Below are 15275 nucleotides of genomic sequence, written 5' to 3' on the forward strand. Positions count from 1 at the left end.
ATCTGTTTGATCCGATGGTAGTTTAATTCCTTTCGGATTATCCTGAAATCTCTTCAAGTCCTCCCTCTCTTCCATAGTATAGGATAATCTATTGTATCGACAAAAAAAAAAAAGAAAAGATGAGGCTCCCTTTAAAAGGAAAAAAAAATAAGATTCCCAGAACTTGAGCGTTAATCTAGTTAGTGTAATTTATGCTTAACTTTTAAGATTTTTCAGTCGTTTTCAGCCACAATATTGATCTTTACATTCAAGAAGCAAATGCAATGATTTCATCAGGGCAATGTAATTATCTGTACTCAGCATGATCTAAATTAAATCGGCAAAAAAAAAAAAAAAAAATTTATCCCGGTTCATTTGCGAATAAGGTACGATAGTAGTAGTTTGAGAATTTCAAAAGTAAGAATTATCTGTCCAGATTGAAAGTAAATCCAGAATTATAAGTTAATTTTGTTCCTGAGTTTAAACCTACATTTGCTGATGAAGGAGGAAGAAAAAATGACTAATTAGGCAGTTCAAAGAGTTGAGCATTGACACTCACATTTATTCAAGTCCGATTAATGCATTTTAGATAATAAAAACAGGCGGAAAAGGGCAACATCATCTGATGTTTGAAATCTATTCTTTTCAAGAATAGAGAAAGCATCCATCCCTTCATCCCATGAAGTATCAACTCCATCTCCACAGATTACAACAATGAAGAAGAACTTGTACCCGGCAGGATAGATGAAGTTCCAGAGATTTAATTGAACTATATTAGATGTACACCCATGACATTGTTTTCTAGGCTGTTGCTACTATCTAAGCAGGATTCTAGAAATGGATGCTCCAGAATATGTAGTAATCTGTCATAGTCCAAACTTCAGTGCCTCTAATCTGCTCTCATCTAACGTGGACCTTTACTTGGTTTCAGCTTCAGAGAAGCACTGCATGTCAAACATATGTTTTGGATTGGAGGGATAAGTACACGAACATGACTCAAAGTTACAGTAAGAAAATACGAGCCTAAGTAAACTAGTACCTGTTGATGCAATACCGATTTCCTGTAGGTGGAGGGCCATCATCAAACACATGACCAAGATGAGCACCACAAACTGCACACAAAACTTCCTGTCGGGGCATGAAAATGATGGACAAGTCCAACTTTGACTTTACATTGTTTCCAATCGGCTTATAATAAGATGGCCATCCAGTTCCACTGTCAAATTTGGTAGATGATCTGGAAAGGCGACGCTAGCATATCGGTTTATGCACATACTCGGAGTTCCAAAATCACTGGAAGGAAAAAAATTGGTTTGAAGTAGAATACATACTCAAAAAGAGGAGTCTCACAACAGATGCAGTGGTAAGTTCCAGGGGTTTTGGTATTCCAGTATTCCCTGGTCAAAATACATGCAACAAAGAGAAATTATTAGCACTAAGACCTATCACATCTAGAAAAATACCATTCGATAATCAGCTGACCACCAAGAATAGACATGGTCACTCGATGACATGTATTATGCTTTCTCATTGTCACTATTAACATTTGCTGAACTTTTTTGGGTGAAATGGCCTGAGAAGTGCTTTAAACTGGAAGAAGCAGGAACTGAGCTTGTAAATGACAGGTCTGGTGACCCGACTAAGCTATAGAATTTGCTTAGCCAGGAGGAGCAAAACAAGTCTGGCGTGTCTATAGATCAATTTTATCTCCATATACCCGTAGTCTAGAGAAAAGTCAGTCAGTCATTCTGCACATAAAAGGTGCTTGCAAAACTTGCGGCAGTGAATATCAACAAAAGCTGCTTTCTGACATGAACTTGAATCCAGGGAGCTAGATCAAGTTCTAGATTTTCCTGAAGAAAATGTATATCAAACAATATTTTAGATGATATATAATAGTTTGAAATTCTGATTAGTCTTAATGACTTGGTGCCATAACCGAGTTTCATAATCACCAGTGCAATAACAATTACCTTGCCCTTAATCCTCTGGTCATACTTCTCACCTAGAGGACTTTTGCTTTAATATCTTTAGATCAAATGAATTCCACCGTACCACTGAGTGTCTTGAAAAGCTCTTAGCTAAGAGACTAGGAATTTAGGGTGTCAAACAACAGGAAAGCACATAGCCTTAGTCACTCAGGTTTTTGATTAATGAAGAAGCTAATTGATTCATGATACAGGACTGGAATAAACCAAGATATAGGTAACAGCAATGTTGCCTCCTCTTCTTCAATACTATTTGCGGATATAACCCAAATCCTCCTTAAACTAAACCGAATCATCTGGATGTGTAGCAGATATTACGTGCTTAACAATACCATTATTTCCAGTTTACAACTACTGAAAACCTCTTTCAGATTTCCTTTCTAACAACAAACATTATAAAATCATGCAAATATTGAATAGACAATCCAAGGACAACGAGTGCAAGTTATAGCATGCCAGATCGATGAAATCATACCCAGTGAAAGCCCTTTCAGTACCCTTTTGCCTGGTTATATGGAATTGCTCCTCTGTGAGCTGCTTCTTCCATTCTTCTTCACTTAAAGAACTGTAATCTACATTACTAGTTGCTGCATAGCATAGTGGATTCAAAAATTGATTTAAGATGAAAAATCTTTGAAGAACACATAAATGATAGATAAAACTTAACTCCTCAGGAGATACCTGCCACCCAGATACAATACAAACACGAAACAAATTACAATTTGCAAGTCAATAAGATGCACCAAAAAGTTCATTAAATGCTGTAGCATAAAAGTGGAAGGAGCTGGACAAGGGATCCCCAACAGCCAAAATATTGATGAACAAGAATTCAAAGTTTTTTTTTTTTTTCGGGCAGAATGAACTCCTCATAATAAATATGCTCTGACATCAATTTCAAAAAATCCTACATAAAAAGTTAAAGATTTCCCGCATTTAAAAACAAGAACAGTAGGTGCAGAGCAGATAGCTTAGCAACAAGGCAGAGCATGTCAGTTGTGCACAAATTAAGTTCAAATTTCAGCTAAAATTGAGTCTTTTGTACACACATTGAAAACATTCACAACCACCGTCAAATTTCTAGCTTAATGATCGGGTTAATATCAGAAACCTCCCCTGAGGTTTCTTCTAATCACATCTAGTACCCCCCATGTTTTTGAAATCACACTTAGCACCCCTGGCAGTAGGATGTGACAGGTTGTCCTAATCAAAAGGTGAGAAATTACTCAAAAACCACCAACACCAGGCAATTTTTTACGCGGGGAAATGCTGGAAAACCAATGCTGCTGTAAACAAGCAAGGTATAATTCCTTTTGTACCAAATGCTCAAGCTACTCTAAATGGTGGATCTCAAGCCGAAACTTCTGTTAGCATTAATACTGCTGCAATAGTGGCCTCTAACACTATTACCAGCAGTTTCTCTATGATGTTTTGAGAGTGCTAAAGGTTCCCCGCAATCCTTGCTTTTGGTATCTGAAGTAGTTTAGGTACTAGTCTTCTTAGCTCCCAGCAATACTGAAGCAATGTTAGCTTTTGTGGACAATTTTTTGATAAGTGGTGCAATGTGCATCTGATTTATATTTTCTGCCACTTATGGTGCTGTTTGACTAATCTTAGAGCTACTTGTGTATAGTTTTGTGCATTGCAATCCTCACCATTTAAACAACTAGTTGTAGATGGTGTTTTTGTTCAGAATTGGATTGCAATATAAGGCTTACGTATCATGTTACTAGACTGATCCAATGTAGTATCATGAACTATGTAATTAGTGGAGAAGGGGCAGGGACGGTTACTGCTGTTAAAGGTAGTATAATTACTCGCTGTTGTTCTAGTGTTACAACGTGTACAAATGATGTTACACCGTGTGGGACGGTTACTGATGTTAAAGGTAGTATAATTACTCGCTGTTGTTCTAGTGTTACAACGTGTACAAATGATGTTACACCGTGTGAGACGGTTACTGCTGTTAAAGGTAGTATAATTACTCGCTGTTGTTCTAGTGTTACAACGTGTACAAATGATGTTACACCGTATGCAAAATGCACACAAGCTTCCAGAGTGCAACCGTTCCCGCCCCAGGTCTATAATTAGTTATGCATCTCTATATCGCCAAAATATCTGATAATTAGTTATAACGTTCTTTTTATTACACTTTTACACCATCAGCTTCTAAATTAATATCATATGCCTATTTATTTCTATTTTTATCTTCTAAAATTCACTAATCATTTTGGGCTTTGGGTAAAAGTGGAACAAAAATAAAGTCTCTCTCCTACAATTCATTTTTTACTACCATTTTCAAATAGAGGGGCTGACAAGATACCAAAGTTGTCATTTCAGGGGTGCTAAGTGTGATTTCAAAAACATGGAGGGTGCTAGATGTGATTAGAAGAAACCTCAAGGGAGGTTTCTGATATTAACCCTTAATGATCAAACCACGAATTGGCCTGAGCCCGTTTGTCAATTAATTTAAGCTGCACACATATTGCAGTCCAACTCAATGTTAGCTGCCATATTTGCGTAAAGGGTTCCACAAAATCAAAAAACACAAATTTAAAGATTGAAATTTAAACGCTATACTTGCCCGCCTGGAAGTGAGAGAGATAGAAAAAGAAAATAGATACCTTGAGCGCTGTCTGGTTTAGGGGAAGAAGGTGAGGAGCCCATAGCTCGAATTTTGAAGGAATTCCTGTTTCTTGGTCTCTTTAGAGTCCCAACAGCTGTGCAAAACTGGGTTCTATGATCAATAGTGAAATGGGATTTTGTTGAAAAGTTAATTAACCAGGTCAAGCTGCTTGTTATGCTATGAGAAGCCATTGCTGACAAGGTCATATTTTTTTCCCAGGAAAATACTACTAATGTTAAACAAGAGGAGCTTTAGCGTTACTGGGTGTATGTTTACAGCTGCATTCCCTCAATATGCACCACAAAATATTGCAACTTTACACAAAATTCTTCTTACGTCTTCTAGATTATACAACTTTGAGGACTAGGATATGACGTTCAGCTTATAATCATGGTCTAATGAGTACCTGAATTTTCATCTTTTACGTGGCATACCACCATCCACTAACAACAAAATTGAGGTTTTCTTTTTTCTTTTTTTTTTTTGTTCCCCTGTTTGGTAGCTCGGGTGTTTGGGCTACGAGATGGAGGCATGAACCAGCTCCCAGAATCTTGAAACCAACTATTTGCCTACTAGGAATGCTGTTCGAGCTCATTGGAGTAAGATTTGTTCGAATATAGTCCATCTTAAGCATGGTTCAAAATCACAGTCGCGCGGTTCGTGCTGCTCCACAGCGATTTCAACATATCGATCAAGATTTCGACGACGAAATGTAAATTTTGAAATATTTAATATTCTAAAAATTATGAATAATATTCAAAAATATGTTAAACAAAAATAATAAATAAAAATAACAAAAAAAAATCCGTAAAATGCAAATTTATGATTTGACTCGAAATAATTCAGACCGATTTGGCCGAAACTATCCGTATCAAAATCTTTTTGCTTGCGTTCTCGATAACTCGATCGATTTCTCGACGATTGATGCATTTCAGAGATATCTTGTTCTAGTATCGAAACGGATAGATCCATTTCGACGTCATCTCGATCTCGATCGAGATTTTGAACCATGATCTTAAAACCATATATCTTTAAAGATGTCTTTTGACCGCTATATTGGTTTCGAGTTAATCCTAAATTCAAAGAATTTACTTTTCAAAATTTTTATTTTACATTTATCATTCATCTATATCCATTGCTATAAAATCATTAATTAATAGAGTATAGAAAATCAAAGTTTAAGAGAGGTAATTTAAGCATTTTCCTTGTCCAAAACAGATTAAACTACATCTATTTGAGTTTTGACTTTTAAAGATTGGATTAACCGCGTTTGGCTTGTTGATAGAGGATTAAAATCAACTAGAAGTAGAAGCGTTGTCATTCACGCACCAGAGATAGCGTCAACTCATAGGCTATCCATCTTGATTAAAAAAATAATTATTTTCCAGTCTACGTCGCCTCGTACAAAAGTACAAAACCGAAGACAATAATGAGTCATCACAGTCAAGAGAAGCATAGCTTTCAGCAGGAGGGATTAGGGGAAGACGGAAAGATTAGAGGCGGCATGGCAGCAACGCTTTCGCCATCAAATCATTTGAACCCAACAGCTCACAGCAATCCCATCAAAGAAAGTTATGGAAATCTTAACCCAAAATTCCAGATTGGGTTCAGAGCTAGTAGTCACCTCCCACCCTCTAGAAAAGTGAGGCCAATTACTTGTTTTGCGTTAAACCCTTCAAAAGCCCCGAACCAACTAATCGAAAAGGACACCAAGCCACCCTTAGTCGTGGTTGGATCAGCCAATGCAGATATATATGTGGAGATTGATAGGATGCCACGAGAGGGGGAGACAATTTCAGCCAAGACTGGCCAAACTCTAGCTGGCGGTAAAGGGGCTAATCAGGCGGTTTGTGGTGGGAAATTGGCATATCCAACTTATTTTGTTGGCCAAGTGGGTGAAGATGCTCATGGGAAATTGATTAGCGAGGCACTTGAGGGTGGTGGAGTGCATATTGACTATTTGAGTATAGTTTCAGATGCTCCTACTGGTCATGCTGTGGTAATGCTGCAATCTGATGGGCAGAATTCAATTATCATTGTTGGTGGTGCAAATATGTCTTGCTGGCCTAATATTCTCTCTGATAAGAGCTTGGAGGTAGTGAAGAATGCTGGGATTCTTTTGCTTCAGAGAGAAATTCCTGATTCTGTTAACATTCAAGTTGCAAAGGTCAGGTCCTTGACTTTTGCTTTATTTATTTATTCAATTATTTTTTAGAAAGTCTAGAACTTTATGTGCTGATCCTGTTGCGAAGTATGCGTACTCAGAAAGAAGTATTCTTGATGCTTTTGGAATGATCAGATATGAATTATTAATTGAAACTCTGCGCTGACAATGCTTTGGTTTGTGGCTTTAACCTTGTCCTTGTTTACGCTTCCTCCAGTTAGAAGGTGTCCAGAAGTTAGTAATTAAGATTGGCGTTAGATAGTTTCAAAGTACTTATTTCGTTTTGACAGGTTTACTGCAGTTAAAGTTGAACTTTTGGTGTAAAATGCATTGGTGTCTGATTTAGATAAGTATGAGTTGATTGTATGCATTGTTCTGGAACCATATTGTTTTCATGTAGAAGAAAGGGAATCTTTTGTCTTGCAAACTCCTGTGCTTACGAGGATCATGAGGGTAATCGGAAGATCGTTGCTTCTTGGATTCATAAACACTTTTCCCATTACAAAATTCTTTTAAAACTTGTAAGAAGCAGCTAACGATACATTGGAGTTAGACTTTATATGGTCTTAGGCTAATGTTTAGGGATTTCTTTACCTATCCTAGTAGGTGTCCTACAGAAAGTAACTTGCCACTTTTAAGAATAATTTCTGAAAGGAAAATTTTATGAAAGATGAAAAGAGCGTGTCTTTCAAACAGCTCATAGAGATCTTTTAACTTGCCTATATTAGCTTTTGAACTCATGGTGCACTTTCTGTATGCTAGCTGATGTATGCTGTTTACAAGGTTGCTATACATGTATTCATGTATATTTGTCAACTCTTAAACTCCAACCCAAAAAGGCTTATCCTAGTCTGAATTAATGCCAATTCAATCCAGACAATGAAACCATTTTATAACAAGCATTGTCATGTCTTCAGGCTGCCCAAACTGCAGGTGTTCCAGTCATTTTAGATGCTGGAGGAGTTGAGTCACCAATCCCTCCTGAGCTAGTGGCTGTAGTTGATATTCTGAGCCCAAATGAAACTGAACTTGCCCGCTTGACAAATATGCCAACAGAAGATTTTGAACAAATCAAACAAGCCGTGGGAAAATGCCATAATGTGGTTAGTTGTTTGATGCGTAATGGACACTGGTCCATTAAAGCTGAAGTTTTTTTATTTGGATTGTAGATGTTATTATGCTACTTTGAGGCATTGAACTATGTTAGGTGGCATTCTGACCGGATAAAGTTATTCTAATTTGGATTGTAACAAATGGTAAAAAGAGAGAAATATCAACAACTTTCGCACTACTCTCTACTTCTGGTGCTTCACTGTAAAATGGCGAGCGTCAACTTGTAATTAGTGTCACTATGATTATGTATTCAGTCAACCTGAATATGATGTTAATGTAGATGATAGGTCCACATATATGTTTTCAGGGTGTAAAGCAAGTCCTTGTGAAACTTGGGGCTAAAGGCTCAGCTCTTTTCACTGAAGGAGAAGAACCAATTAGGCAGCCTATTATATCAGCTCCAAAAGTTATTGATACTACAGGGGCTGGTGATACCTTTACAGCTGCATTTGCCGTGGCTCTTGCAGAGGGAAAATCCCAGAAAGAGTGCTTAAAATTTGCTGGTAGTTTTCTAATTCCCTTATAATGTGAGAATCAGTTGAGTACTAGTAGTCTGACAAAAACCCTAATGACTTGCAGCTGCAGCAGCTTCACTTTGTGTTCAAGTGAAGGGAGCCATTCCAAGTATGCCTGAAAGAAAATCTGTTTTGCACCTGCTTCACTCAAATTGAGGATGTTTCTCATCTTGATTGTTTATAACAAGTAGGTATATGTTTTGCCTATTTCATATTGTCATCTTTCTTCATATCTTTGGTGGTTATGATTCCTGAATTAATTTTGGACAAACACCAAAATCCATTATTAGGAATGATGCCCCTTCCCCAATCAAGTTACCAAGACAAAAATGTAACTCCAAAATTGTAGTGTAGTACTGAACTGTTACATAGCTGGTTTAAAGAGAGTGGAAGAGATGATAAGAGGAGAAGAGGTAGGGAACAAATGGACAAACATTAAGACAGGAGCATAGTGTAGTTGATAAGCATCCGAAACTCAAAGTTCATATTTCCAAGGCAAACGGGCTTCTGTGCTTTTATACTGATTCTTACGGGTCTACTTCTTGTTTATCACACGAAGAAAAAAGTTTTAGCATTTCTGGGATCTAGGCAGTGCTTATATTGTACTGTAGGCCTGAATACTTAACTACTTTCTGTTTTTCAGTGACGTATTCAACACGACTCATTTTGGCATATTAGGCTTAGGGATAATAGGGGCATTGTTAAAAGATTACTTCAGAGCAATACCATAATTCATATGATCTTCCAAAGCAGTTTAAATGATGGAAACAGAAGTAAAAGTGTTATATTAAAAGCATGTCCATGGTTTTCCAGTTTCGTGCTTGTTTGGACAACATTCTATATTGTATCTTTGAGAGCATGCAAATGGGAAATTAGATGGCTTACTGAATAAGAATCCATTCTTAACGGTGATAGCCAATACACTGGAAATGTAATCAAAGAAGAACCACCACATTGAAGTTTCAGGAACTCACAATTTCTTTCCAGCATGCTTTTGTTATAAGTGGACATAATAAACTTTTCATGTTTTTTATTCCTGTAACTTAGTTTCTTCCCCTCATTTTCTTGCTTGGAAAGTTCTTTTGTGCATTTATGTTTGATGTTATGGAAACTTGAAGCTTCCACCTGCTATATGAGGTATTTCCTTGCATGTCCAGTTGAATAATATATAGTTGAAGTTTACTCTTCACGTCTCATTTTCGGAAGCTGTTTATGGCGAATTAAGGTTCACATTTATGATTATGACAATGTAAAAGGCCTACGCCTTCTTTCTTTCGACAGTTATTCACTTCTGATGATAACTTTGATACCTGCTTTTCTAATTTGTGGTTCTCCCCTGAATACATTTTGCAGATTTCACTGGAGCATTTTGCATAATTAGAAAATTTCATCAAGTACATCTGGGATTCTATCTCATCAGTTCATCCCTCCTCGTGGACGACAAGGAGTTTATGGAATCCTCAACTCTATCCGTACATGTATCTCTGAATAATCGGGATTCAAGAACTGGCTCTGAACTTGCCTGGTCTGCTTTCACTGCTTATTTAAATGGAAACAGAAATCTAACAAATTCATCTTACATTCTCGAAATATTTAATGTTTTTCGTGAGGATATTTTGACAAATGTCTTGGCTTTTGATACTTTTTTAAACTTAGCTAGTAAATAATTGCCATTTCTCAAATCTGAATGAAATGGAAGAAAGCTATAAAACGTGTTAACACCTTTTTAACTTTGTCTCAAAAGATCATATTAGTACTGAAGTTTGTGCTGGAAAGAATAAAAGCATGTTGCTTTGCTCTGTAGACTTGGCAAGAACTCTTCGTACTGAAATTTTCTGAAAAGTTGTTAACAAAGGCAAAGGACTATATACTTTTTTCAGATTTTTTTTTGGATAATCTCAGAAGTAGTCGTAATTCAGAAGGTCATTGCATGTTCAATGGATTTTATTGAAAGTTTCAAACAGACTTTGTTCATAACTTTACGGAAAGTTCATTCCGACTTTCTTTCGGACAAGTGCTTTGTGAATACGTCAAAATATGCACAGTAAAATTTTCTGCATGAGTTTCTTATGGTGCAATTATTTGGTCAGCAGCTTTCACCTTTTCTTGGAAAATTTTCAACAATGTCTCCTGCCTCGTTTACTTTTTGTTGCAGTGCTGCTTTCTGTAAATTCTCAGATATTTTTTTCTCTGTTTCCTGAGGAAGAATAGCAAAATTCCCAAGTTCACACTCCACATCCATTTCATGCTACTAGAAAAGACGGTGCTCAAACAAGCCGACCACAGAAAAATGAAGGAAATTTTTACGGGCTAGAACTAGTAGCTGTCATAGTGGTTGGAATCATTTTGTCGGTTTATATGTCAAAATACTGGGAAAGTCCGAGGCCTATAAAATGTTGATAGCCCACCAAGACACCTAATGAGGCCAACATCGAATCGTTCAAAATTCATATTTCATCCATGGCCGAGCCAAATTGTTTCTGGAGAATAAAAATATGTTTGAACTAAAGGATATGAATTAGACCAATTGGGACCAATCTTGTTACCCTGAGCACCAATCCTTCGTTTGGAGTCCAGACCTGACTAAATTAAAGGGTGCTCTGATATCTCGTTTGGATTTTTTTCATCGTAGATAGGGTTCAAACTCTCGACCTACCGTCCAAAGAGGAATTAACCCTCTTTGGTGGCCACCGAGCCAAAACTCAATTAGTTTGTTTGGACAAGCCAAATTTGGTTTGCAAAATTTGTTTTCACAGATCTCAATCATCTTTTTATCTTCCCAATCACCTTTTTATCGCACATACATCGCATCACAAAAAATGCTACAGTAAATATCTCAAATAAATCATCCAAATAAACTCTTATCCAAACAAATTCAATGGTTACACTGGGCACTTATTCACTAACCCTCTTTTGTGTTGTTAACGTTAAATTGATTCAAAACTCTAAGTTGTCGTACCATATAGAGACCAAGAAAATTGTTAAAAAATGAAGAAGTCAAGCATGCATGTTGATTCAGTATTAATATTGAGTTTAATAAATAAATAAATAAATAAAAGAAGGACTAACATTGCGCAGAACCATAAAATTGGTGATGTTGGACATGATATGAATTCCATTGCCAAGCTGCTTCCCTTACCTTTTTTAAGATTAAGGTGGTGTCTGGAAGTATTTTATCCTCACTTCCAATAGACGTAATCTGCAAAACTGGTTCCAAATTGAAAAGGTAAAATACAATTCTTGAGAAACTTTGATTGAAAAAGAAGGCAGGATACAGATCCACATGCTTCTTTCGATCGCCCTTTCGCACTTTAGTAGTCCTTTCTTGCCTCTGCTGTTAATTGTAAGGTCTATTTCTTTAGTCCATTTCAACAGTCTCCAGGGTAGGTGGGCTTCCATAGCCTCCGCTAGTTTCTTTTTCTCTTTCTTTTTTTCCTTAAATAAATAAAAATTTTAGAACGAGATGGAAGTTAGCCCGTACCAAATTTGGATGGACATCTATTTGAAATAATATTTAGAATAATCACTGTAACACTTTTTTTAATACAACGTACGTAAATAAACAGACAGCGTTCGAACTCGAACTTCCCTTGTGCAAGTGGATGAAATTAATTGGTTGAACCAACTTCATCATCCATAGCTCTATTGAAAGTGCCAAGGGTACAGGCTAGAGAATATGCTTTAAGCGGGCTGCAATGGTAACTCAATATTGCCTCAAACAAAGGTCAAAAGAAAAAAAAAAGTCAACGGAAGCGCAAGCATGCACTAATTTTAAATTATTTGCCTATGAAACAGTGATAAACACTAAGCCAATCAAAGTGAGGAAAAAGCATCTAGTCTAATGGGACAATCCAAAAGAATATACCAATTTGAAAAATATTATTGATTACCACTCATGCGATCCCAAAACATAAGCTTTGGGGTGATCCCCCTGGCCATTTCTTTCTTTTTCAAGGTTACTCAAACGCCAACGGCATTCATGATCTAGACTCCAATTGGATATGATAGATAGGGGTGCAAACGAATCGAGCCGCTCGCGAGCGGCTCGATTCGAGCTCGACTCGAGCTCGAGCTGCTCGAGCCAGAGTCGAGCTCGAGCTCGAGCTCAAAACATTAAGCTCGTTAGCTCGCGAGCCGGCTCGCGAGCTCGAGTATATATATATTTATTTTTTTATTTTTATTTTTAATAGTAAAATTACATAAATATCCTTAATATTTTATTATTTATTAAGAAAAAATATTATTTTATTTATTTTTTTAAAAATAAAATAATTATTTTTTATTTTTTTCGAGCTCGAGCTTGAAAATTACCAGCTCGTCGAGCTCGAGTTCGAGTTCGATAAAATTAAGTTAAGGCTCGACTCGATAAGGCCAAAACTCGACTCGACTCGGCTCGTTTGCACCCCTAATGATAGACTACAAATCGTGCAAATACTATTCCTTCCGTCCCACTTTGATAGTTTTGTTTTCCTTTTTCGTCTGTCCCAAATTGTAGTCTACTTTCCAATTGAAAAATGTAGTTGTCTTTTAATTTCTCTAAAATACTCTTATTTAATGTAAGTTGTTATTACTATAAACTACCTTATTTGATATAGATTGTTAGTATTGAATATAACTTACCCCATTTAATGCATTTAGATTTTTCAAAACATATTGATATATGAAAAACCAACTTTATTTAATGTAAGGGTATTTTAGGGAAATAGCAATCTAAATTTGATTTTTCAATAAAATTAACTATTTTTTCTTAAACTGTGTGAAAAAAAATTAAAATTATCAAAATGAGACAGAAAGAGAGTAGTAATTAGTCTCGTATCAAGAAAAGGACAAGATTTCATAAGTAAAAAAGTTTAGGATTGCTGAGTGTATACTTAGTTGATGCGATAAGAGAAACAAAGAATTTTGCCTCTCAATCATTAGGCTTAGCCAATTATGTGGATGAAATTGACAGGTCCAATGATTTTTAGTTTACGAGTATTTCTTTGCCTGTTTGAGCCAATCAATGGTGGAAATGTCCATGTTTGGTCCAATCTGTAGTTGAATTGACAAACATGATCATCTGCTGACCCCAATAATGTGAAGAAACTTGAGGCTACTTTTTGATTTTGGCGAATCATCAAGTGAATTTATTGTTATGGGCTGCCTTTTGATATATGGCATCTGTGACCACCATGGAACCTTTTTTTTTCACATATTTTTATGAGCCTCAACATTTAATGTGGTGGAGCCGTAGAGGAAAGATTGAAAGTAACATTGTACAAATCTAGTTTGGATAAAAAAATTTTCTTGGCTGTAATTTCTTTAATACGAAGAAATATCTTTCTCGAGTGCAATTGCAATTGCAGCTGTATTTGCAGCTTGCATTTGTGCTTTGATGCTACTCACATAATCTAGCGAGACTTTGGCGCAGCATTTTCCAACTTCCAAAAATACACAAGCCATCAAAGTTGAATGGATGGCTAAAAACCACCCGCCTTAACTTGGTAGGGTGCCTTGCCTTTCACCAAAATGTCATATTTAAGTGATTTGCTTCAAAAAAATTCATTTAAGTAAATAGATGACTAAAAAATTTTGTTAAATAACATTAATTGAAAAATTGTTTACTCATGATTGTTACCAGCTATCAGTCATCAAATTATTTAATTAGTATATGCAAGATTCTCTCACAATAGGGATCTCTGGCGTGTTATAATCCATTTGATAGAGTAGCACATTACAGGGTCATGCCTTGTAGAAAATATAAATTAAAGAGGATGTTGTCATCATAAAATTATTCTTTAATGGATTCATAATTAGAATTAGTATTTGATATAAGACAAACTCATCACAGTTAGTGGGACTATCGCGCAGGCAAAAATGTCAAATCGTTGGATTATTGAGTGCTCAACATGATACTCGACTAGAGAATTTCATTATGTACCAAAATAGGCTTATTAATATTTTGTTTTCTCCTTTCTTCTTTTGGCCTGATATTTTGATTTGGGGAAGAAATAGAGAATTTTTAATGAATCGAATCTGTCGTATATTATACGAATAGAGTTGGAATTCAACTTGAGCATTAAACAAATTATAAATATTGATCGAATTTGATTAATTTATTTGTATAAATATTTGAATTTAAGTTTGAATTCGAATTCGAATTGTTAAATTGAGCGGACCAAATTTGAGTTCTAGCTCGAATTTGAGTTTGGAGGTGATTTAATTATATTTTTTATAAATAATACATTATCTATAATAAGTTAAATGTATTTCTTGGTTTAAAAAATAAATAATTCTAATTTATGTATAATTACTTTTTTAGTAAAATATAATATATTATTAAATGTATTTATATTTATTTATTTTTATAATTATATATGTGTTAACTAACTATGTGAATAGCTTACGAATAGGTTCGTACTCAACTCGATTATTAAACGAGCCTAATATCGTGTTCGAATTTGATTCATTTATTAAATGATCGAGTTTTTTTTTTTTTAATAACTTGGACGAGCCGAGCAAACATGTTTGCGCGAATTGCTCAATTCATTAAAAGATCTAGAAGAAAAAAAAAAGAGTCATCATGAAAAGAAAAATTAGATAAGAGGCGTCCTTCATTTTGATGTTGCACGGTTGCACCTACCAAAAGTTTTTATGGAATCTTGCTCTCACCTTTTTAATAGAAAATCTTGACAAATTTGTGAATAATAAAGGATTTTTTCCTTCAATAATCCAATCCAGACGAACTTATATAAATGCTACAATATTAAGAAGGTCCAAAATACCCTTGGGAAGTTGTTGAAATTACCGGAGAGAAGCCACTGCCGCGTGCAGACGAGACGAGTGAAAGAAACAGCCGACCAAATTCCGTACCTTTATAAGTAAGTAATAGCCGTTAGATAACCCATCCCAGC

At 35.8% G+C, this 15275-nt stretch overlaps 2 protein-coding genes across 4 annotated transcripts; one reads left to right on the forward strand and one right to left on the reverse strand.

The window, feature by feature from the left end:
• Positions 1-539: 539 nt before the first annotated feature.
• Positions 540-4904, reverse strand: LOC113689972 (peptide methionine sulfoxide reductase B1, chloroplastic). The gene is made up of 5 exons (XM_027207795.2): positions 4589-4904; positions 2443-2554; positions 1311-1376; positions 1019-1216; positions 540-923 (listed from the first exon to the last, which is right to left on the reverse strand). Exons 1-5 carry the CDS (start codon positions 4794-4796, stop codon positions 884-886), a joined length of 624 nt encoding a protein of 207 aa, XP_027063596.1. The 5' UTR covers positions 4797-4904; the 3' UTR covers positions 540-883.
• A 1002-nt stretch (positions 4905-5906) lies between these two features.
• LOC140004044 (ribokinase) lies at positions 5907-10006 on the forward strand. 3 transcript variants are annotated; one of them, XM_072051196.1, is made up of 5 exons: positions 5908-6757; positions 7672-7857; positions 8175-8370; positions 8447-8569; positions 9736-10006. In XM_072051196.1, the coding sequence occupies exons 1-4, from the start codon at positions 6020-6022 to the stop codon at positions 8536-8538; spliced, it is 1212 nt and encodes a 403-aa protein (XP_071907297.1). In that variant the 5' UTR covers positions 5908-6019; the 3' UTR covers positions 8539-8569; positions 9736-10006. The 3 variants fall into 3 exon arrangements, with proteins under 3 accessions (XP_071907299.1, XP_071907297.1, XP_071907298.1); XM_072051197.1 differs by having other exon boundaries at positions 5910-6757; positions 8447-8573; XM_072051198.1 differs by lacking the exon at positions 7672-7857 and having other exon boundaries at positions 5907-6757; positions 9736-9961.
• The last annotated feature ends 5269 nt before the right edge of the window (positions 10007-15275 follow it).

The sequence above is a fragment of the Coffea arabica genome, chromosome 5c, assembly GCF_036785885.1.
Source record: "Coffea arabica cultivar ET-39 chromosome 5c, Coffea Arabica ET-39 HiFi, whole genome shotgun sequence".
NCBI lineage: Eukaryota > Viridiplantae > Streptophyta > Magnoliopsida > Gentianales > Rubiaceae > Coffea > Coffea arabica.

Excerpts from the sequence above, each read along its gene's own strand:
- LOC113689972 (XM_027207795.2), bottom strand. The coding sequence starts at position 4,796 with ATGACCTTGTCAGCAATGGCTTCTCATAGCATAACAAGCAGCTTGACC. Across the intron at positions 2,555-4,588 it reads TAAACCAGACAGCGCTCAAG|CAACTAGTAATGTAGATTAC; the intron begins GTATCTATTTTC and ends TATGCTATGCAG. Across the intron at positions 1,217-1,310 it reads TGTGAGACTCCTCTTTTTGA|ATCATCTACCAAATTTGACA; the intron begins GTATGTATTCTA and ends TCGCCTTTCCAG.
- LOC140004044 (XM_072051196.1), top strand. The coding sequence starts at position 6,020 with ATGAGTCATCACAGTCAAGAGAAGCATAGCTTTCAGCAGGAGGGATTA. Across the intron at positions 7,858-8,174 it reads TGGGAAAATGCCATAATGTG|GGTGTAAAGCAAGTCCTTGT; the intron begins GTTAGTTGTTTG and ends ATATGTTTTCAG. Across the intron at positions 8,371-8,446 it reads AGAGTGCTTAAAATTTGCTG|CTGCAGCAGCTTCACTTTGT; the intron begins GTAGTTTTCTAA and ends AATGACTTGCAG.